Raw genomic sequence first — 18974 nt, forward strand, 5'->3', positions numbered from 1 at the left:
TCCACGCACACTTCAGGACAAAATGGCTGACGTTCGCGGGGTTTTCAAAGATTTCATTTTGGAAACGTTTTACTCTGGATAATGTCTAGGCTCACACAACAAAGTGGCGATGACAGTCGTTACATTCTCGTGGCCAAGTTGGACAACGCGAGGAATCTTCTCAACATCCTGAAAGCTGTACATTTCAAAGAGGTAAGTTTGCAAAGCTAACTGCGCATTGATCATTGGTTCTTTTAGGAATACAGGAGAATAATCAAGCTGCTTGATCTTTAGAACACAGTCAAGGTATGAAATTAATTATGCAAGAGATCAAGGCAAATGTTGAATTAAGTTTGCACAGGCGGTTTAAAACAGAGGAGTTGGGGGTGGGGGGGCGGGGGGGGGGGGGGAGGTGAGCCTGAGAGGCCTGAGGAGCACTCCAGTTAGCTAAGCTGTGTATGATTGGCTCTCATCACCCCCGCTTTAGACCTGCTGTTTTAATGCGCTTACTGTTACATGTCACAAATATTGCATCAGTCACTTCCATCATAAATCAGCCAATATTTGCCAGTTTTAAACCAAGACCATGAAACTAATAGTAAAAATTAGTTGTGTGTTGGTTAAAAAAGATTATGGTAGACAACACCATGGTTGGATCAGATTCTTTGCTTTGGTGTGATGATCATCTCAGGCAATACTTTTAACTAACTCTTGTTCCAAATTATATCTGAAGGACTAGCAGAACAAGAAAGCTTTTCAGTGTTGGCATCACTTACCAGTTTCTTTAGCGTCAGGTATATAGGGGAATTACTACATGTGAAGGATCCAGAGGTACCAAAAATGGACTCGGGGGTAATTAAAGATGGGCTGCATCTTGCTCAAAAAGAGGGACCAGAGACAGAGTGAATCTAGACCCTTTCTTACTCCCATAAGGTGGGCAAGATGGGAAATAAACTGTATTACTGGCCATAATGTTGGTTCAGGTTTTTTACCAACAAGGTGCAGTAGGATTGGAGGTGAGTGAGCGCCTTTTGAATAGGATCCTAGACATTTTTGTAAGTTTTCTCCTAAATGTGTCAAGTTGTGGACATTATATTGTTGCCAATGTTTCCAATATGTTGCCATTATTTGTTATTCTTAACAGTCAGCCACCTGTTTTGTAAGTAACAATGGTCTCAAGGTGACAGTTGAAGATGCCAAGTGTGTGCAGGCCAATGCATTTGTCCAGAGTGGAATCTTCCAGGAATATATTTTCAAAGAGGAGAGTGCTACCTTCAGGATAAACCTAAATGTCCTTCTGGTAATAAATTTTAATTTCATAAACTTAAGGTTAGAAAAGAAGTCAAAGTTAGTGTAAAGATATGCCATGTCATATCATACTAGACATGAAGTACTCTTTGACAAATTGCCACTCCATTTCTGGAGCGGATCTTGAGGGGTGACCAAACTCCTAAATTAAAAAAAAATGAGATGTTATAACCCGGTGACTTGGCCTCAGAATGCCAGAAAACACATTTCCGAGGACTTCAATTTTAAACATTTTCCAGGTGAGGATGCCCCCGGAATCCCCTACATGGGGACCGTCTTTGGCAAGCCGTATCTAAAACCCCCTTCTTCTAAAATCCTGTATCTGCCCCAGCATTTGAAAAACTGTGTGTTCTTACAAGCCACCTAAATAAATGGTGTTTTCTCAACATAATTCTTGACTAGTTGGATACAAAAATTAGGTGTTTTTTATCTTAATGGCATTTTTGTCAATGCATTTATCAAACAGTTTTGTTCCTGAAGGACTCTTATAGGTGAAGAATCAACTGAAGGTGAAAACAAAAAGCTTTTGAGACATATTTTGGGCCAAATTGTGGTTCCTAATAGTTCCAAAATAATGCTATACAAGGTCATTAATTCAGCTCAACAATAATTAATCATCCTTTATTTTTTTTCCAGGAATGCCTCAATATTTTTGGTTCCTCTAAAGACACTGGAACTTGTACTGCTCTGAAGATGTGCTATGCAGGATATGGCTCTCCTCTTATCCTCATGTAAATAGATATAATTTTATACAGTTTTGTTTTATCCTAACTGTGTACCTTGCTGGTAAATAAGACCCTTCCAGTTTAAGAAGGTTGGCCTTGATTTGTCACACCATCCCAAATTTGATTGACAGATAGTTTACTGGCAAAGCTCTGTCAGACTAGCCAGTTCTGAGCACTGATTTACTAATGATTAAATGAACTTTTCAAAAACTTAGTAAATTTGACTGGCGTTGGTGTTACCATAGCAATGCATTGGTGGTGGTATTATTAATACTGGTTCATTATGGGAAGCCTCTATTATTTCTAAACCATGATTGCTCAAATATTTCTATTAACTGGCTAATAATTCATGGTTTTTGGTAAAATTATTCACAGTTATTCACCCAGTCACACAGACATTCTAACAGTAGAAAACAACTCAAGGGCCAGTGTTGAATGAGTATTGCATTGTTTTGTGATATGTGGTTCTGAGTTGATGATATTCAATATTGAAACACTAATGATTGTATCTTGTAAGGCTAGAGGAAGGAGGTGTTCTAACAGATTGTAGCATTCAGACTCAAGAGCCAGATGAAACTTTGGATTTTGACTTCAGTAGTGCAGAGGTCCTCAATAAGATTATCATGAAAGTAAGAAGGAGAGCACTTTGTTATATAACAATCATGTCATGAAAGATGTGGTTATTGGTCTTCGTAGTGTAAGATAAGAAGTGAAGTCAACTGAACATTACTTTGGTTGTCTCTTGACTTCATCAGTTTGAAGTGTTGATTGCTAACAACCAAAAGGGACTCCATCAAACATGAAACATTCTCGTACAAACACCTAGCATCCATGTCCAAACAATGATCACGAACCCAGTAGCTAACAGATTGACCAGACTTGCTTGTACATTCGTATTGTGTAAGGTCCAAGTTATGCTTGGTCCTTCTGGTTTGGAATAAAAACATATTGATCAACATATTAAGTTTCTTTACTTAGTTATTGATTACGAGTTTCATAAAAACTTGTTCAACCTAGCAAGTAGCTAGTCAAACTGAGATTTATACAGCAAAGTACCTTATGGTTCCAATGCTACTTCACTATGTTATGATACAACTCGCTATCAATAAATGAGGAGGTGTGTAGAAGACTGAATGATGTCAATACTACTCTAAGTTCTTGAATTGTAAACCAAAATGCTACTTTTCATATTGCAGTCAGAGTGTTTAAAGGAAGCCTTCAGTGAACTGGACATGACAAGTGAAGTGTTACAAATCCTGATGTCACCAGATAACCCGCACTTTAGGCTGTCAACCTTCGGCCATGCTGGCAGCACCCATGTAAGTTTACAGTTATTTGATTCTACAATCACTTTCATTGTTGATATAGAAGTCTGAAATACTCCCATATGGGATGGATTCTAAGGTGGCTGGCTTAATATTTTCTAAAGAACCAGAGTAACACTCCCACAGTAAAAGGTCAGAAATGATTACTGTCTGCCCTAGGGGTGTAAATCAAGGATTCTGATCTCACTTAGCGAGCTCATGATGAAATGCCACTATTTTTAGCTGTCAAAGTATCTTTCAGGGTGCACTTGAAGAAATTAAAATAAAACAATTCTTATTTCCATTTTAAGGCTCGATTTCTGCCGGTCTTGAGTTCAGTATACTAGCGCATCAAGGTGTGAGCTCCTATCCTAAGTAGTGGCTGGTAAATCGAGCCTTTTCAGAGCTATCTTTTAGGGGTCAAATAAAGCTCCTACCATGCCCAAATTGGTCTCCTTTAGGGGTTTAATTTAAATTTTCCGATGAGCATCCCTGATCTTTTCATTTGGGTGTTCCCCCCAAGGATTTTTCCTAGCAGCCAGCTACTATTGGTAAGCCTGCTTCCATGTATGTGTGGTGCCAAAGAGAATACCAAGTTAGGAGTGATAACCCTAGCAGTATACAGAGGAGAAAATAGGATGCCAGTTTCGACACCACTTAGGACTAAGCTGTAGGGAAAGACAGTCCACACAATTTGGCATATTTGGTCTTGTGAAAGTATTAAAGCATCCAAATTGATTCTAATGTTGCAGTCCGATTTTCCAAAAGATTCTGACATGGTGGAGTCATTTGAGTGTCAACAGACTCAGACAAACAGGTATGTTAAAGAAATTCGATACATGTACGCCTTGTAACATGTAACTACACAAACTTAGGAGACACTTGGTATACATTATTTTGCACTAGAGCAAGATTACTAAGGTGAAGTGAGAGAACTTCAACTAAAAGACAGACTTCAGTCCTACATCATGACTAGTCTAGCCATTGAATCGGGCATTACAGTTGTAATATACCTAGGCAAAGGTCATTGCACTGAGCAAAATAAAAGTTTTCAAAGGCCAAACATCCTTCCAATTAAGAAAAAAAAAATTAATTACAAAATTAATCTCTCTGCACCTAGGTATAGGATCAGCCTTCTGAAGCCATCTACTAAGGCACTGCAGCTGTCCAGCAAAATTTCCATCAGGATGGATGGTAGAGGATTCCTCTCACTACAGTACATGATCATAAATGAAGATGGGCAGGTCTGCTTTGTGGAATACCTGGTTCGTTTCTTGTTATGGACATTTTCAATGATATCAAAATTGAGAAGTTTTTATTAACACCATTTCTTCACTCAATTTTTCTTGTATTTCTTTCAATGATGCCTTGGAGAATTTTGACGAAACATTGTTAGATAATCCTTAATTTATAACGAGCATTTTCTTGTGTTTTAACTTGTTTAAAAGGTCTGCAAGTTCAAACATTCTAATTCCATTCACAGACAGCTAAGTTCTCCTTGTGGGGATGTGACAAAGTTGAAACAGGCAATATCTTTCTTGACGAAAGTTCAAGGCTCTATTGTCACTAAAGTTTTATAAAAGGACTTTGAAACAGATCCAAAAAACATTAAAACTGTCACTGTTGTAATGCTGTCCATTTTGATTTTGCCTAATTTTCCTGTTCCCTCTCTCATGTCAAAGGCATCATACATGCACTGCCATAAGTCAATCTGCCCACAGTCATGCTTTTACAGAAAACAATAGACCCTTTGCATAAATGGCACCTAAATTTGAATAGCAATACTTTATACATCCTAAGTTTCGTACTTCTTTTTATTTTGATGATTCTCCAGTGTGCTCCAGATGAAGAAGTTGATGAGGATGATGAAGAGGATCTTGGTTAAATGAACAGAAAAGCAAAAGCAAATAAATTGGTCAATATCACAAGGAAGTGTTAGAGATTAGCCTTGCAGAATGAAGACATTCACAAGGCAGAGCTCTACTCAAGGAACCAGAAACATTTCCTTACACATTTACAATGTATATTGTTGTGGGAAACATTTTGTTGATCAACCATTGGTTAGCATTTTAGCAATGGTGGGTCACATCATAGTCAACTGGAAAATATGTGTTTCTTACAACTTTCAGTTCTCCTGGAAGCACAGGGGATTTGAAAACTGCAGATCTTTACACAAAAACATCCATAATGGGTATCCAAGAGTACCCTGTTCTACAAACGAATTCAACCTACCCAGCCATTCCGGCTAAACATTAATTGTGTAGTTCCAGAAAATATCCATAGATCTTTTTTAAGACCCACCCCCCAACACCTCTGGAAATTTCAATTGAGCCTCATACATTACTTTAATTGTTTTGTTCTTACAACTCCCCCCCCCCCCCACCCCCCAGGAAATTCCAATCCCTTCTTTGGGGGGAGTAAGGTTGTTGTCTGGAACTGCACATTGGGAATGTACTTACAGTGGGTAACACTTAATTTTAAAACGACCCCACTACACTAAATAACAACTGAAAAAAGATCTATCTGGTCAATATATTTTTAACCATGATGCTACTCCTGCATTAGGATGAATTTCTAAATGAGTTGCAACTTTCAGTAAGATTTTCTGTTCGTGTCATTTTTGCCCTGTATACAGAAGAAAAAAAGAACTTTGATTACTGGTAGTTTCTTTTAATCCTAGATTATTCCTAGCCAGCTTCCAAACAACCAAATGCAGACTCTCCTTTATCAACCATCCTTGGTTGAAGCTGCTAAGGAAACGAAAGTCTACAAAACAGTAAAAATAAATCATCTTGAAACCACACCAGTCATACTTTTCACCATTGATAAATAATTTTAATTTTTAATGATGGTCATTGGAAAATATTTGATTTCACATTTTGAACTACTACCAGTAATTACAGTGCACTGTACAGTCATGTTACAAAATTGAGATGCCTTGATTGATTTTGTAAATATTATTTTAAAGACGGTGGATGATTTTTCTTGAACTCAGAGTAATAAAAAATTTTTGAGGAAAGATGTTGAAAGCTAATAAAAATAATAAATTACATTTATTATAACCCATCAAATATTTTTTGCTCGCACGCAGATGGTCTAAACGCATTACGTGACCGAATACGCCCAGCTAAAACTGGGAAATATCTGAGTGATATGTGCGTGTTGCAAAAAATATGTGAAGGATAGTAAACACTGACCCTAGTCTCCATTTGGCACAAAAATGTGCTCAGATATTTGTCCTTGGACATTATCTGTTCCGCAAAGCTCACAGTTTTCCTCAAGCTATGCTCCCGGAAAACTGTTTGCTTCTTGGAACAGATAATGTCCGCAGACAAATATTCAAGCACATTTCTGCACCAAATGGGAGCTATAATTGTTTATATATAATCATGGAACATTTGGAATATTTCCTTCAGATCACTAGAATTACATCACCAGCCACACAAATCATTCCAAGATAGAAATTGTACTCTTTTTGATATTTCTGAAAACAAAATGCTCCATCACTTTGAGCTCAAATAAAACATTCACAGTATATTTTTATGAATAATTATTTTTCTCTTTGTTCATGGTAGAAGTAATATTATTAGCCGAGTCTATACAAAGTATGGGGATTTCTGTTCAAATGCTCAATAAAGTTGATTTTCTATCACATCTGTCATGGTCACATAAAAGTTCTGTTTACTTGCTTTTCTGTTTAAGTGTTAATAGTACCACTTGCCACGAATGCAATAACCAAAGATTATTTTTTTTAAAAAATGATTAATAGCCTTGTACATTGATTTTATTATACTATCATAAACTTTACCTGATGATGTGAGAGGCATTTCATGACAAGATTTTGCATTTGGAAACATTTAAAAACTCTGTTGTTGTCAGGGCATGTCACAAGCTTCCCAAGGAAATGTACCACAGTGTGCACATAGTAACCATGGTGACAAAAACAACACCATTCCACTTCACATGTTTTGCACTGAATGTGTTGTTAAATGCCAAAGTTTAGTTGGGAGTAAACAATGTTTCAACTTTACTCAGACAACAATGGATTTTCACAAAAAGTTCTGTTATAAAAGGGACCTGGCCCAGCCTTTTTCACACCCAGTAGTCAGTCAACCATGAAGGCAAACACAGAAGACAAACTTGTGCATTTTCACCACATTTACAGATAATTTGGGCTCACGTTTCCTAAATAATATAATAATACATTTTTGAAACAAAGACAAGTCATGCTTTTTCTGAATCAATTGCTAAGGTTTAGCTTTATGAGATTTTGGAGTACGGGCGGTGCGCAGGACAGTTGATTCCACAACATGTCAGGACTTCAAAAGCACAAAGTAGTATTTTGCACCATACTCAGGTGATGTGGATGGAACCATCCCTTTGTGGTTGAGCTTCTTGCAAACTAGCAGCAAAACATGGTCACAAAACTATCCTCACTAACTTCACGTCTACTGTAGTAGAAACAAAATGTACCACTTACATTTATACCCTATCTCAGCCTATTTAGAATTAATGAATTTAATAAGCTATTCCTTGAAAAAAAAAAAATGCCTTTACATGTAACTTTAGGTAACCTTGAAAGAGTGGTTTGTGTGATACTCACAACTAACATCTTCTCAAACTTTTATTTTTACAAATTTTAATTTGCATTTTCTCTGCCACAAATAGATCTCATCTAACCCAAAATCCTTTTGATTGACAATGTTCATTGTTTTAAACAGGAACAAGACACATGCAACAGTTAAAATTCATGATAGACATCAACCATTTTCAAACTGAGGGAGACACATTTACCACTCCACTGGCATGAATTTATGCTCGCTTGAACAACGTATGAGACAAAAATGGTAGAAAATATGTCAAAAAAATTTAATATCACTAATTTCAAAGTTACCAGGTACTTAGATAACTGGATGACTGCTTTGTTTTTCATGAGCTGGCAGAGCACCATGGACATCCACAGGAACTATCAATGCATCTCTTTCATCATGAAAATCTTCGTCATTTCTCAACACCTGGTTTTCGTCACCATTTGCAAGGTAAGTATCAGCTGCGATTGATCCTAACAAGGAACTATCATCTTCGTTTGCTTGAGTATACTCCTCTGCTGCGTCACGATCTTTGACCAAATACCATGAGCATATTATGAAACAGAGTCCTCCCAGGACAGAAATAAACGTAGTCATTAGAAGAGAATACTCCATGCTTCTTGCACGATCTGTGTCGCTTACTCTTGAGCCTCGAATTTGATCCGAAATCTGTAGGAATAAAAACCTAAATTCAGCCTCTAAAACTAGCAACAGTAAAATTAATACACGCAACTCAGTTTGACTTAACAATTTATGTACTCCCAAAGACGGCATAGGGTTGACGAATTATCACACCTTAACTGGAACTTCTGGAATTATGACACTGGTTCTTTGTTATGATAATCATAATGCTGGTAGTTACTGTTGAGTAAACTGCATTAGACTTGAGCCAATGCTGGTGTGCGGCATTTCAGAGCGGTCATGTGCCATGAGGTATATGGGGCTTTGTAGGGCTTATATAATTTTTGTGTTCTTTGCTGCCTCACCCCCTTCTTACTGTTAGTTGTGGTAAGCATGTGGGTTGGTAGGTATCTCTACTGATCTTTCAGTGTAACAGTGCCTGGTGGTTGCCACTCTCAAGTGTGCAACGGATATATGCATGTTGTGCCCAGTGCTTGGGTCTTGTCTGGCACCACCATCTCTGATGCTCTTTTACCAAGTTCATCAATGAGTTTCAATTGCCTTTTACCTGCCCCTTGAATGATTACTGAATTTTTGCCATTTAATGATGTTGAAGAATTTTTGTGTTAAAACTACGCAGTAAAGTAAACAGGAACAATGGTTGACTCTTACTTCACCAACTAGCCATGGACTGCCAGCATCACCAAGTAAGTGCGAGAAAAGAATCTGAACAGCTTCGGCAGTGGAACGACGTGAAGGAATGATTGTATACTACAAACAAAAGATCATTTTAGAGAAATAAATGGAGAAGAGGACCCATAACAGAATTTTCCAAGCTCCCAAAAGGAGACAAATCCATGACCTTGGACACTCTAAACACTGAGCTATGGGAGACTCGTGGTAAGTAAGATCATAAACCAGCTTCTTTTGTGACACATGCCCTGCTAACTACAAAGCTCACATTTTAATCATGTCGAAGTGGTGAACATAAATTATGACAAGTGGAACTGTGACTTGAAGGAAAGTGAAATTTAATGAGGTGCATGAAAGTCAAATTACTCAGAAAATGAAATTTTCAACATTTATTTCACTTTCTGCCGTCACCATTCCACTCATTATGATCCTATAAGAGTTTACAAAGTAACATTATAAGTTAAAGTACTACAAATAATAAAATAATATTCATATAGGTAATCATAGGGTTTCGAGTTCAATTTGGAATTAATTTGCATGAGTGAGTTTTTCCAAAAGCTGAAATTGCACTCGCCGAAGCGGCTCGTGCAATTTCAGCTTTTTGAAAAACTCACAAGTGCAAATTAATTCCAAATTGAACGAGAAAAACCATATGATTACTTATTAATAATATAAACATGAAAAAATTTGCATGGAGGAAGTGAGAGAAGATCTTTCTTAAAGGCATTTTTTTCTCATTCGAGAAAACGTTTTCAAAGTTTCTGCACAAAATATTCTTCATCGTTTTACGTGATATCATTTGCTTAGAAAATCTCCTATTGTCTTTCAGCCAATCACAATCCAGAATTACGATGTGTAATTTGCACTGGTGTTACACTTTTTGCACTGGTGTTACACATTTTGCACTGGTGTTACACTTGAACTGCACTGCTCTCAGCCAATCAGAACCGAGTAATTTTTTCATGTATATATTAATAAATAAATATTATTACCGGTTCTGATAAACAGTAGATCTTCAGTTTTACCCTCCCAGTTGTTTTGAGGTATTTCAAACAATTATTGACAGCTAAATCAAGCATACTGTATGTCTCGCTCATTAGTTCTGACTCCTTTTCTCAAAAACTAACTGATGTTATTTATTGATTAATTTTGCAATTCTAAGCATTTTTAATCCAAACTATACATTGTCAGGCTTTTCAACATCACCAGTTTGCTGGGTGGACAATTTTTTTTTTTTTTTTAAAGCCTTTAGTTTAAGCCAACATTTGATTCTGATGCCAGGAAACATTTGAACTTTTGTTCCCTGCCACTAACTCTTATAGTTGTGACAACACATAATCCATTAAAAAGGGCTCTCAGTTGGTTACTTTTTCCCATCTAATAAAAACTAGTACATTGTAGGTCAGTAACAAAATTATTTTGATTAGCTGTTAAATCCTGACACTCATTTAGTTTCCATTTAATTTGCCTTACCAGAACCATATCTCCTACTGGTGCCCAGTTCATAAAAAGTAACACTTCACCAAAGAATATAAGAGCCTGCAGTTAAATTGAGAAGTGCCAACATTAATTCACATTCAATTAAGTCTCTTGAGCCATGCACTTAAAGGAGGTTATTATTGAACACTCTTAATAAGTAACAAAATACATTAAGTTCTGTTACTCAATTTTGACTGGCTAAAGCATTCAATTATTAACTGCATTCAATTTTCTAAGCCAACATAAATGGAATCTAAGTCAAACTGACAGCTGTTGAATCAATACTTACATATGTGACTTTGATGTTTACAGATGCTAACACAAGACTGCCATAGAGAAAAGGTGCAGAACCAAGCAATGCAACAGCACACACAAGAGCATCAGCTTTTCTGTTTCGCACTCTGCATCTCCAAGCTATCTCGGCACCCAGCCACACACCCACTATTCCAGCTGCACAAGTGATTCCGCCAACCTTGAGACTTATGCTTGAATTTTAAAGGAAAAAAAAACAATTTTCCCTTTCAGTACAATGGTCATCGTTCATGCTAACTTCATCTGGATGGCAATCTAGATGAGATTGGGAGGGGGGATGGGGGTTGAGATTATTGTTGGGGGTACGGCACTCGAGGAAAACAGAAACAAGGAATCAACAGTTTTGCTTTAACTATTTCTCAGTAGTTATTATTTTCTTTGTTTAATAATCATGTCATAATGTTAATATGACCAGACCTATGTGACCAGATAATGGGTGCACAGAACATTAATGGTCAAGAGGGCAAATATTCTTTAGAACATGCCAAACATTTACCTGTCTATTAATCTAGCACCACCACCACCCCCCCCCCTGAATAAAAAAGACCTACAGCAGTTAATTTTATAATGTTATTAATGACAAATGAAATGCAGCTGACGTCCCACGAGATAGTTAACAAATCTAGCCTTGCATTTTTAACAGTACATTAGTGCAAACTCGTGAGACAAATCACTATAAATTAACAATCATGATGGAAATTTGAGAAGAAGAGAAATTTAGGAAACAGGAGCAAGTGTTTCCTACATTCCTTGAGTTTCTTCAAATTTTCTGGCAAGTGCTTTATAGCAGTATAATACATTTAAAACTTGGCTTCTTTATATGCTTCATGATACAGATTTACTGTGCATAAAGCAATAAAACATGCTTTTGTATGTCCTATACTCTGAAAAAGTAGAGCTTTTAAGTTAGGTAAAGCTTGTGAAGAATCCAAGCAGTTACTATAGTTTGTCTTATGTGATTGTCCGGGTGAGGTTAATTCTGAAAGGGACTGTTGTTGGTAACTTTTGTTTCAACAACCTGAGCTGAAGTCATCTTCAGAGTTAAATGAATAGTGTTAGTCAGTAGATGGTGTTAGAAGTCTGGTCCGTTGAAAGTGATTGTTCATTTTAGCCGTGATGATATTGGCGGAGAGACTAGTGTTAAGTTTGTCAGCAGTCATTGTCAGTTCTAGTAAGTTTCAATCTGGTGTAGTCTGACAGGAACTATGATAATTTTTGTTGTTACACAGCAAGAGAAGGAACAGGTTTGAGAAAAAGGGTTTCAAATAATTACATGAATTCAAACTATATAATAGAAAGTATATTGTACTGCTCACTCTGATTCAGTTGCATTAGTAAGTCCTTGAGCTTTGCTTGCATAGAGTAAGAATTTTGGTGCCCAAAATGCCAGGGCACCTGTCACAAACGACACACAAGTAAAACCCAGATCAAGCCAAATAAAGCTCTTCCTGTTAAAATAAAACAGAACAAATATAAAGAATTTCTACACATTGTTTTTCCAGGAAAAATAACAACACAAGAATGCTTATTTTCCATAGGCTGAGAAACAAGACAGGTGGACAATAGCTTGAGAATGATTTTATTATGTGGTACTGGTAATAAGTAATAATAATAATCAATCTTTATTTGTACTCATTCTTGCTAAAGAAAAAATTACAATTTCAATGAAAATATTAAAAGTAATAATTTGAGTACTAGCTGCCTGGAATAACCATAGGGGCTAGTGGAGCCAGGCAGCTAGTTAACATCAGCATTAAATAGAAATAAGTTGTTGTCTGCCATTGCTGGCCTTCCACAACCTAACCTAGAGTACATAACAATTTGTACAAGTCCTGAATCATTCTTATTTTTGACACAGTGTTGAAAAGGCCATGAGTAGAATGGTTAACCCACAAATGTAAAGCTTATGTAAGGAAAGAGGCTTAACATTTTCTCCCAGTGGTCTGCCAGGACCTACAAAAATCTTCTATGGTTCCTTGTTAAGACAAGCAACAGGTTCAAGGAAATATAGGTTTCAAATAATTACAGGAATGATTATATTCCAGCCCTCTATATACTTTGAATTCAACACCCTGTAACAAAGACTGTGTTAAGAAGCTGTACTTCTCTGGGCTGGTGACATACATGTAATGATGGTGCAAGCAAACAGAATTTGCATTTTGAATAAACAAGTTCAAGTACTTTCTTTCTTTTTTTTTTTTTGCAGTGTTGTTTAAAAGGAAATGAAAACATTTTATCTGTGTTTGGACTGAATTATTGAACCCTTCAGAAAGTACAGAAAAACTTGAAAAAGCCGTTGAAACACTTGCCTGTGGCATATTCTTTTTTCTTTCTCACACTTCCACTTGTGTTTCTACATAACTCAATAGAAACACAGAATGTTTCGGATTTCTTAAATCTAGGACTAGTAACTCAAGCACTTACACTGTTGTTAGGTACTTGAGGTCAGCCCACCAACTGGTTGTGTGATGGACAACTGAAGCTGAAACAGCATTAGGGTTTTCTCCCCTTTCTATGGCACCTCGCCTTGGTTCATGGACTACAAAAAGACACAGAATCACACACACTGCACCAATGATGGGAGTTACCTAAGAGAAAGAAAAACACCATAAGGCCAAGTAATTCTGTGAACAATTTTACAGTCTAAGTAAATCAATTTTCACTTTGAACAAAAATTTAGGTTTGTTTTAATGCAGTTAAATGCAATTTATCACAGTCAACAACAAGGAGCACAACTATTGCCTTTTAGCAGTCAGTGGCATTTAGATCTGCACATGCGCCAGGATTCTACATGTTCTTGGACCACGAGAGTTGTAGTAGTTTTTGCGCTGAGTCAGCATTTTCAATGAGCATTAGAGTTTCAAGCATGGGCTTCTCAGAGGTTGTTTCTTCTCCCATGTCCCTCCATCTCTTTACACTGTTTTTATCAGTGAGATGGGTGCCTGCTTTTTTCCCTTCCATGTGGAGGTTTGTGCCTAGGTTGTCAGGATTTGCCAATCATGAGAGCGGTCTCAATCTAGGAGCTGGCTGCCTATGGTGGAAGCTCCTGAATGTCTCAGGCACACTGTAATATCATGAAGGACACACACGGAGTAAAACAAAATACACTTTACTCGAGCACCACGCGATTACAACTGAGCTTCGAGCTATAACAGAATACTAAAAAGGCTAAAGCACCGCGGGAACAGGTCCCTGGAGGCACGTGCTAATGCATATTATAACACCCTCCCTTTTATGGATAAGGAAAAGAAAACTAGCTTATAAATACACAATACGAATAAGCATGAATTGATAAAGAAAGTAACTGAGCTCTGTGATAACGCGCTAAAGGTCTTAGTGTTCATGGCTTCATGTCAAAACAAAGTCATTTAAGTGTTTTGGTGGACGTCGCTGACGCACTGATCGTCTAAGCATCGGCTTGGGTGGTGACGTCACTGCAGCTGAAGGAACTTCCGAGTCACTCGGAGACGAGCTTCCTTGACTCGACGCAGGTAGACTAACTTCTCCAGAAGAACTTGTCTGCGACTCGTATGACTGTGCAAAAGAGGGAGCGGGCACCTCTGGTACCTCAGCAGATATCTCATTAGGCATCTCGTCTATCAGTGGCGGTGATGGCTCATTTGTCAAACGTAGGTGAACACGGTTGCGACGTACAACATTGTAAGGCGTCTCGACCTCGTACGATCTCTCGTCCAGTCGCTTTCGTACAATTCCTTTCTACCAATCGCGCTTGCCCAACTGGCACGGTTTCAGTCTCACAGTATCTCCTCTCTTTAACGGATCCAGATCAATAGCACCTCTGTTGTAATACTGAGCTTGTCGCTGTTTGCGCTGTTCAAGCTTGGCTTGGCACCACTCACTGTCTGGAACTGCCTGTGGTGCAAGCAGGTTAGCTGTCATCGGTAGTAGACTTCTAGCCCTTCTGTTGAAGAGGCGCTGTGCTGGACTAATTTGGATACCGGCAGATGGAGTGTTACGATGATCGAGTAAGGCTAGAAAAGCATCCGATCCACTGGACTTGCACTTTCTGAGAATTTTCTTAGCCTCCTTCACTGCACTCTCTGCTTTACCATTTCCTTGGCTGTGGTATGGACTGCTGGTCAGATGTTCAAAGTCCCAGTCTTTCGCGAATTTCAGGAAATCGCATGACGTAAATTGTGAACCGTTATCTGTCACCAGCTGCTCGGGAATGCCGTGGCGCGCAAAGTGGGCCTTTAACTTCCTGATGACACACACCGACGAAGGAGATCTTAGATGGTCCAGTTCAAAGAAATCGCTGTAATAATCTGAGGTGACTACCGTATTTACCCGTGTATTAGTCGATCCCGTGTATAAGTCGACCCCCAATTTTTGAGGCCAAAAACTAGATTTTCTTAATTTCCAGGTAAGAATTTCTTGGAAAACTTATCTTGTATTTCTTAAAATTATCTTTCAGCTACCACAGATATGTAAACAAATCACAGCATGTTTCAATGCGCAGTTTTAAAGCTTATTATGGCACGTATACGAGCGTTTTACCCAGTTTAGCAACACACGTGCATGCAGACTTTTCGATGATAATTTTTGTAAAATGCTCACAAAAATCAAACGTAAGGATTTCAAACAAGCCTTTTTAAGTGCGAAGAGATTAAAAGTGGCTTTACAAGACAGGCAAAACACCAAAGAAGCTCACGACTTTCAGAACGACGCCATAAACAAAGTGCAAAGCGTGTGTTGGGAACTTGGTAGTCAAGCCTTGAAATCGGTCAAGTACTGGTACAGAAGTCCTCGCACTCGTATCCTGCCAGGTTACCAAGCAGAGAAGTTCCAAGCGCGAAAGATATTTTCTCCGAGCGGCTTTACCACAGCTTTATTTAAAGGAAAAATATTGGTTCTTTATGACAAAATTGAGCCAGTGAGTGTCTACAAGATCCAGGTTAAAATTTAACGAATAAATGTTGATGCATTTTAACTTGAAGCTCTAATATGGAGAGACAGATCGCTAAGCGAACGTACGTTGTAAACTGTGCTGCCGCTTATCACATGTTTGTTAACATTGAAAGACAATTATTATGCTAATTATTTGACTGGCGCTTGGATCTCAAGTTTTGACCCATGTATAAGTCGAGGGCGAATTTTTGGACTGATTTTTAGGTCTTGAAAGGTCGACTTATACACGGGAAAATACGGTAAGTAGGTTTTTCCTTCAAGCTCAAACAAATCTGCAGCCACTCGTTGCCAAGGTCGATTTGGTGTCTCAGGGGACATCATCGTTTCCTTGACTTGACCCCGCTCAAACTCTCGACATGCCTCACAGGTTGACACATAGTTCTTAATGTCAGCTGTCATCCCGGGCCAATAGAGACACTCACGGGCTCTGTTTAGACAGCCATTAACCCCAAGATGTGAGTTGTGAATTCATCTTAACAGCTCGCTCCTCGACGCTCGTGGAACCACGACGCGTTCTCCCTTAAAGATGAGACCATCCCGGATCGACATCTCATCACGCATGTTGAAGTAAGGAGAAATGACATTAGGCACATTACTCTTATGCTCTGGCCAGCCCTTCTGAATCACGGCTTTCAGCACTTGAAGAGAGTCATCTGCTTTGGTATCTCGCTGAATCTGCAGAAGCCTTTCTTCCGATACGGGCAGATACTTCATCATGTTGATTGTCTCGAATTCATTCTCGTCTTGCTCACCGGCAGGGAGAAATGCTCTCGAGAGGGTATCGGCCAGAAACATCTTGCTTCCCTTCTCGTACCTCACCTCCAGGTCATACTTCTGAAGACGAATTATCATGCCTTGCAAACGCTTGGGGGCACGGTGCAAGGGCTTCTTGAAAATTGATTCTAGCAGCTTGTGGTCGCTAAAAACAATAGTCTTATTGCCAAACGTGTAGTCATTAAACTTCTCCACGGCGAAAACAATCGCAAGCATTTCTTTTTCCATCTGAGCATAACGGGTCTCGGTCTCTGTTAGTGCTCGGCTTGCATAAGCAATGGGGTGACCGCCTTGCATCAGGGCGGCGCCAAGACCAGCTTGACTGCTGTCACATTGCACTGCTAGTGGCTCCCCAGGCTTGTAGTAGGCTAGCACAGGAGCAGATGCGATAAGGCTCTTCACTTCACTCCAAGCACGTTCTTGCGCGTCGGACCAACACCATTCAACATCTTTATGGGTAAGGTCGCGTAGCGGCTTCATTACGTCAGACAGGTTTGGCAGGAAACGACTGAGGTAATTTACCATACCATTCAAACGTGACACATCCTCAGGCTTTTCTGGTCGCGGCATTTTTGTAATTGCCTTGACCTTCTGTGGATCTGGCTTCAGGCCCTCTGATGTCAGAACATGTCCATGAAAAGGGACTTCCTTACACTTGTATTCCAATTTCGCGCGGTTGAGCTTTATGCCCTTCTGCTGACACCTCTTCATGAAACCCTCCAGGGAACTATCGTGGTCAGCATCATCTCTTCCATAGATTAGTACGTCATCCGCAATACACTTCACACCAGGCAGGCCTAACAACTCTTGATTCAAATGCTTTTGAAATATCTCGCTCGAGACACACAGCCCAAACAGTAAACGAAGCCAGCGGTATCTCCCATGGGGAGTTGCAAAAGTTGTCAACAGACTGGACTCATCATCCAGCTCCAATTGCCAGAAAGCGGATGCGAGATCAACCTTTGTAAACACACGAGCCTCAGCTAAATCGGGCAACACATCATCAATGACCGGGATCTGGTATCTTTCTCTCTTTAAAGCAGCATTCAACGGTTTTGGATCAATGCAGACGCGTAAATCACCAGACTTTTTCACAGCAACAACAAACTGGCTAACCCATTCAGTCGGCTGATCCACAGGAGCAATAACTTTTAGATCCTGCAACCTTTTGAGTTCTGCCTTGAATTTTTCCTTTACAGATACAGGCACTTTCCTGGCTGGGAGAATCACTGGTTGGCAAACCGGATCTACTTGCAGATGAACCTTTCCAGGTAGCTTGCCAAGGCCATTATCAAATACATCTGGGTATTTGTTAGTAAGATCGTTTTCTAAATTCTCCACAACGCTAACAAAGTTCTCCTTGTGTACGGTTAACAAACCCATCTTCTCGGTAGCGTTTAAACCCAGGAGTGGAGTTAGATTCTCCTTGACGACTAAGAATCTCACTTTATACCTTGTATTAGTTCGGGGATTGACAATGGGCAGAGCACATGTCCCAACAGGCTTGACCTTGGTGCCATTCCACATAACGAGGGACTGGGAACAAGGCTCGAGATCCACACCTTTCACATCTTTACATGGCACAATGTTGGCACTGGCTCCACAGTCAATTTGAAATCTCACGGGTTTCTGCTGAACCAGCATCTGAGCAAACACAGCTTTATCCTTCATAGCTTGAACTCTTACAACACTGATCTCTTCCAAGTCTTCGTCGCTCTCAAAGACGTTAACCGCGGCATCTTTGCACCCTTTCGCAAAATGATTCTTTTTCTTGCACCGCTTACACACTTTGCCCCACGCAGGACATTTCTTTCTCTCAGGAGCATGTTCATAGCCACAAAACTTGCACGAAATTTTCTTTCCCGACTGTCCGTCCGGCGTCGGAACTCGAGGCTTCTTTTTCTTAGACTTGACCTGGTTTATGTTGTCCACCGGTTCCGATAGTGACTTCATGTGCAGCGCCGTAACTTCTTCGCTGCGGCAGATATCGATACACCGATTCAAAGTGAGATCTCGAATTCTCAGTAGCTTCTTGGTGGTCTGCTCATCTTTACTACCAAGCACAATGCGATCATGGATAAGACTATCGCGCAAGCAGTCACAAAAGTTGCATGTCTTAGCCAACGTTTTCAGCTCAGCAACGAAACAATCGACCGACTCGGTTGAAAGCTTATCCCGCTTATTAAAACAGTATCGCTTGTAGATCTCATTGACTTCTCCAATGCAGTGTTTCTCCATTTTAGCCATTACCACTCGCCAAT

At 39.2% G+C, this 18974-nt stretch overlaps 2 protein-coding genes across 3 annotated transcripts in view; one reads left to right on the forward strand and one right to left on the reverse strand.

Moving 5' to 3' along the window:
- On the forward strand, window positions 1–6970 carry LOC110069219 (cell cycle checkpoint protein RAD1-like). Of its 2 annotated transcripts, XM_089279135.1 has the most exons (8): window positions 1–192; window positions 1124–1279; window positions 1924–2018; window positions 2530–2641; window positions 3209–3331; window positions 4069–4133; window positions 4437–4581; window positions 5151–6970. In XM_089279135.1, exons 1-8 carry the CDS (start codon window positions 82–84, stop codon window positions 5199–5201), a joined length of 858 nt encoding a protein of 285 aa, XP_089135261.1. In that variant the 5' UTR covers window positions 1–81; the 3' UTR covers window positions 5202–6970. The 2 variants fall into 2 exon arrangements, with proteins under 2 accessions (XP_089135261.1, XP_089135260.1); XM_089279134.1 differs by having other exon boundaries at window positions 4437–5202.
- Window positions 6130–18974, reverse strand: part of LOC110069218 (protein spinster homolog 1-like) — a 23988-nt gene continuing 11143 nt past the window's right edge. Inside the window, exons 5-10 of the mRNA XM_089279116.1 lie at window positions 13435–13598; window positions 12327–12458; window positions 10988–11183; window positions 10693–10758; window positions 9199–9297; window positions 6130–8574 (exon numbers count right to left, since the gene is read on the reverse strand). Coding sequence (XP_089135242.1) covers window positions 8218–8574; window positions 9199–9297; window positions 10693–10758; window positions 10988–11183; window positions 12327–12458; window positions 13435–13598 — 1014 coding nt within the window. The 3' untranslated portion in view covers window positions 6130–8217. The remainder of the gene's footprint in view (window positions 8575–9198; window positions 9298–10692; window positions 10759–10987; window positions 11184–12326; window positions 12459–13434; window positions 13599–18974) is intronic.

This window comes from Orbicella faveolata, unplaced genomic scaffold, assembly GCF_042242905.1.
Source record: "Orbicella faveolata isolate gen_17 unplaced genomic scaffold, um_ofav_v1 contig_47, whole genome shotgun sequence".
NCBI lineage: Eukaryota > Metazoa > Cnidaria > Anthozoa > Scleractinia > Merulinidae > Orbicella > Orbicella faveolata.

Coding starts and splice junctions, on each gene's coding strand:
- LOC110069219 (XM_089279134.1), top strand. CDS start 82: ATGTCTAGGCTCACACAACAAAGTGGCGATGACAGTCGTTACATTCTC. Junction 193..1,123: donor AAGCTGTACATTTCAAAGAG/GTAAGTTTGCAA, acceptor TATTCTTAACAG/TCAGCCACCTGTTTTGTAAG. Junction 4,134..4,436: donor CAACAGACTCAGACAAACAG/GTATGTTAAAGA, acceptor CTCTGCACCTAG/GTATAGGATCAGCCTTCTGA.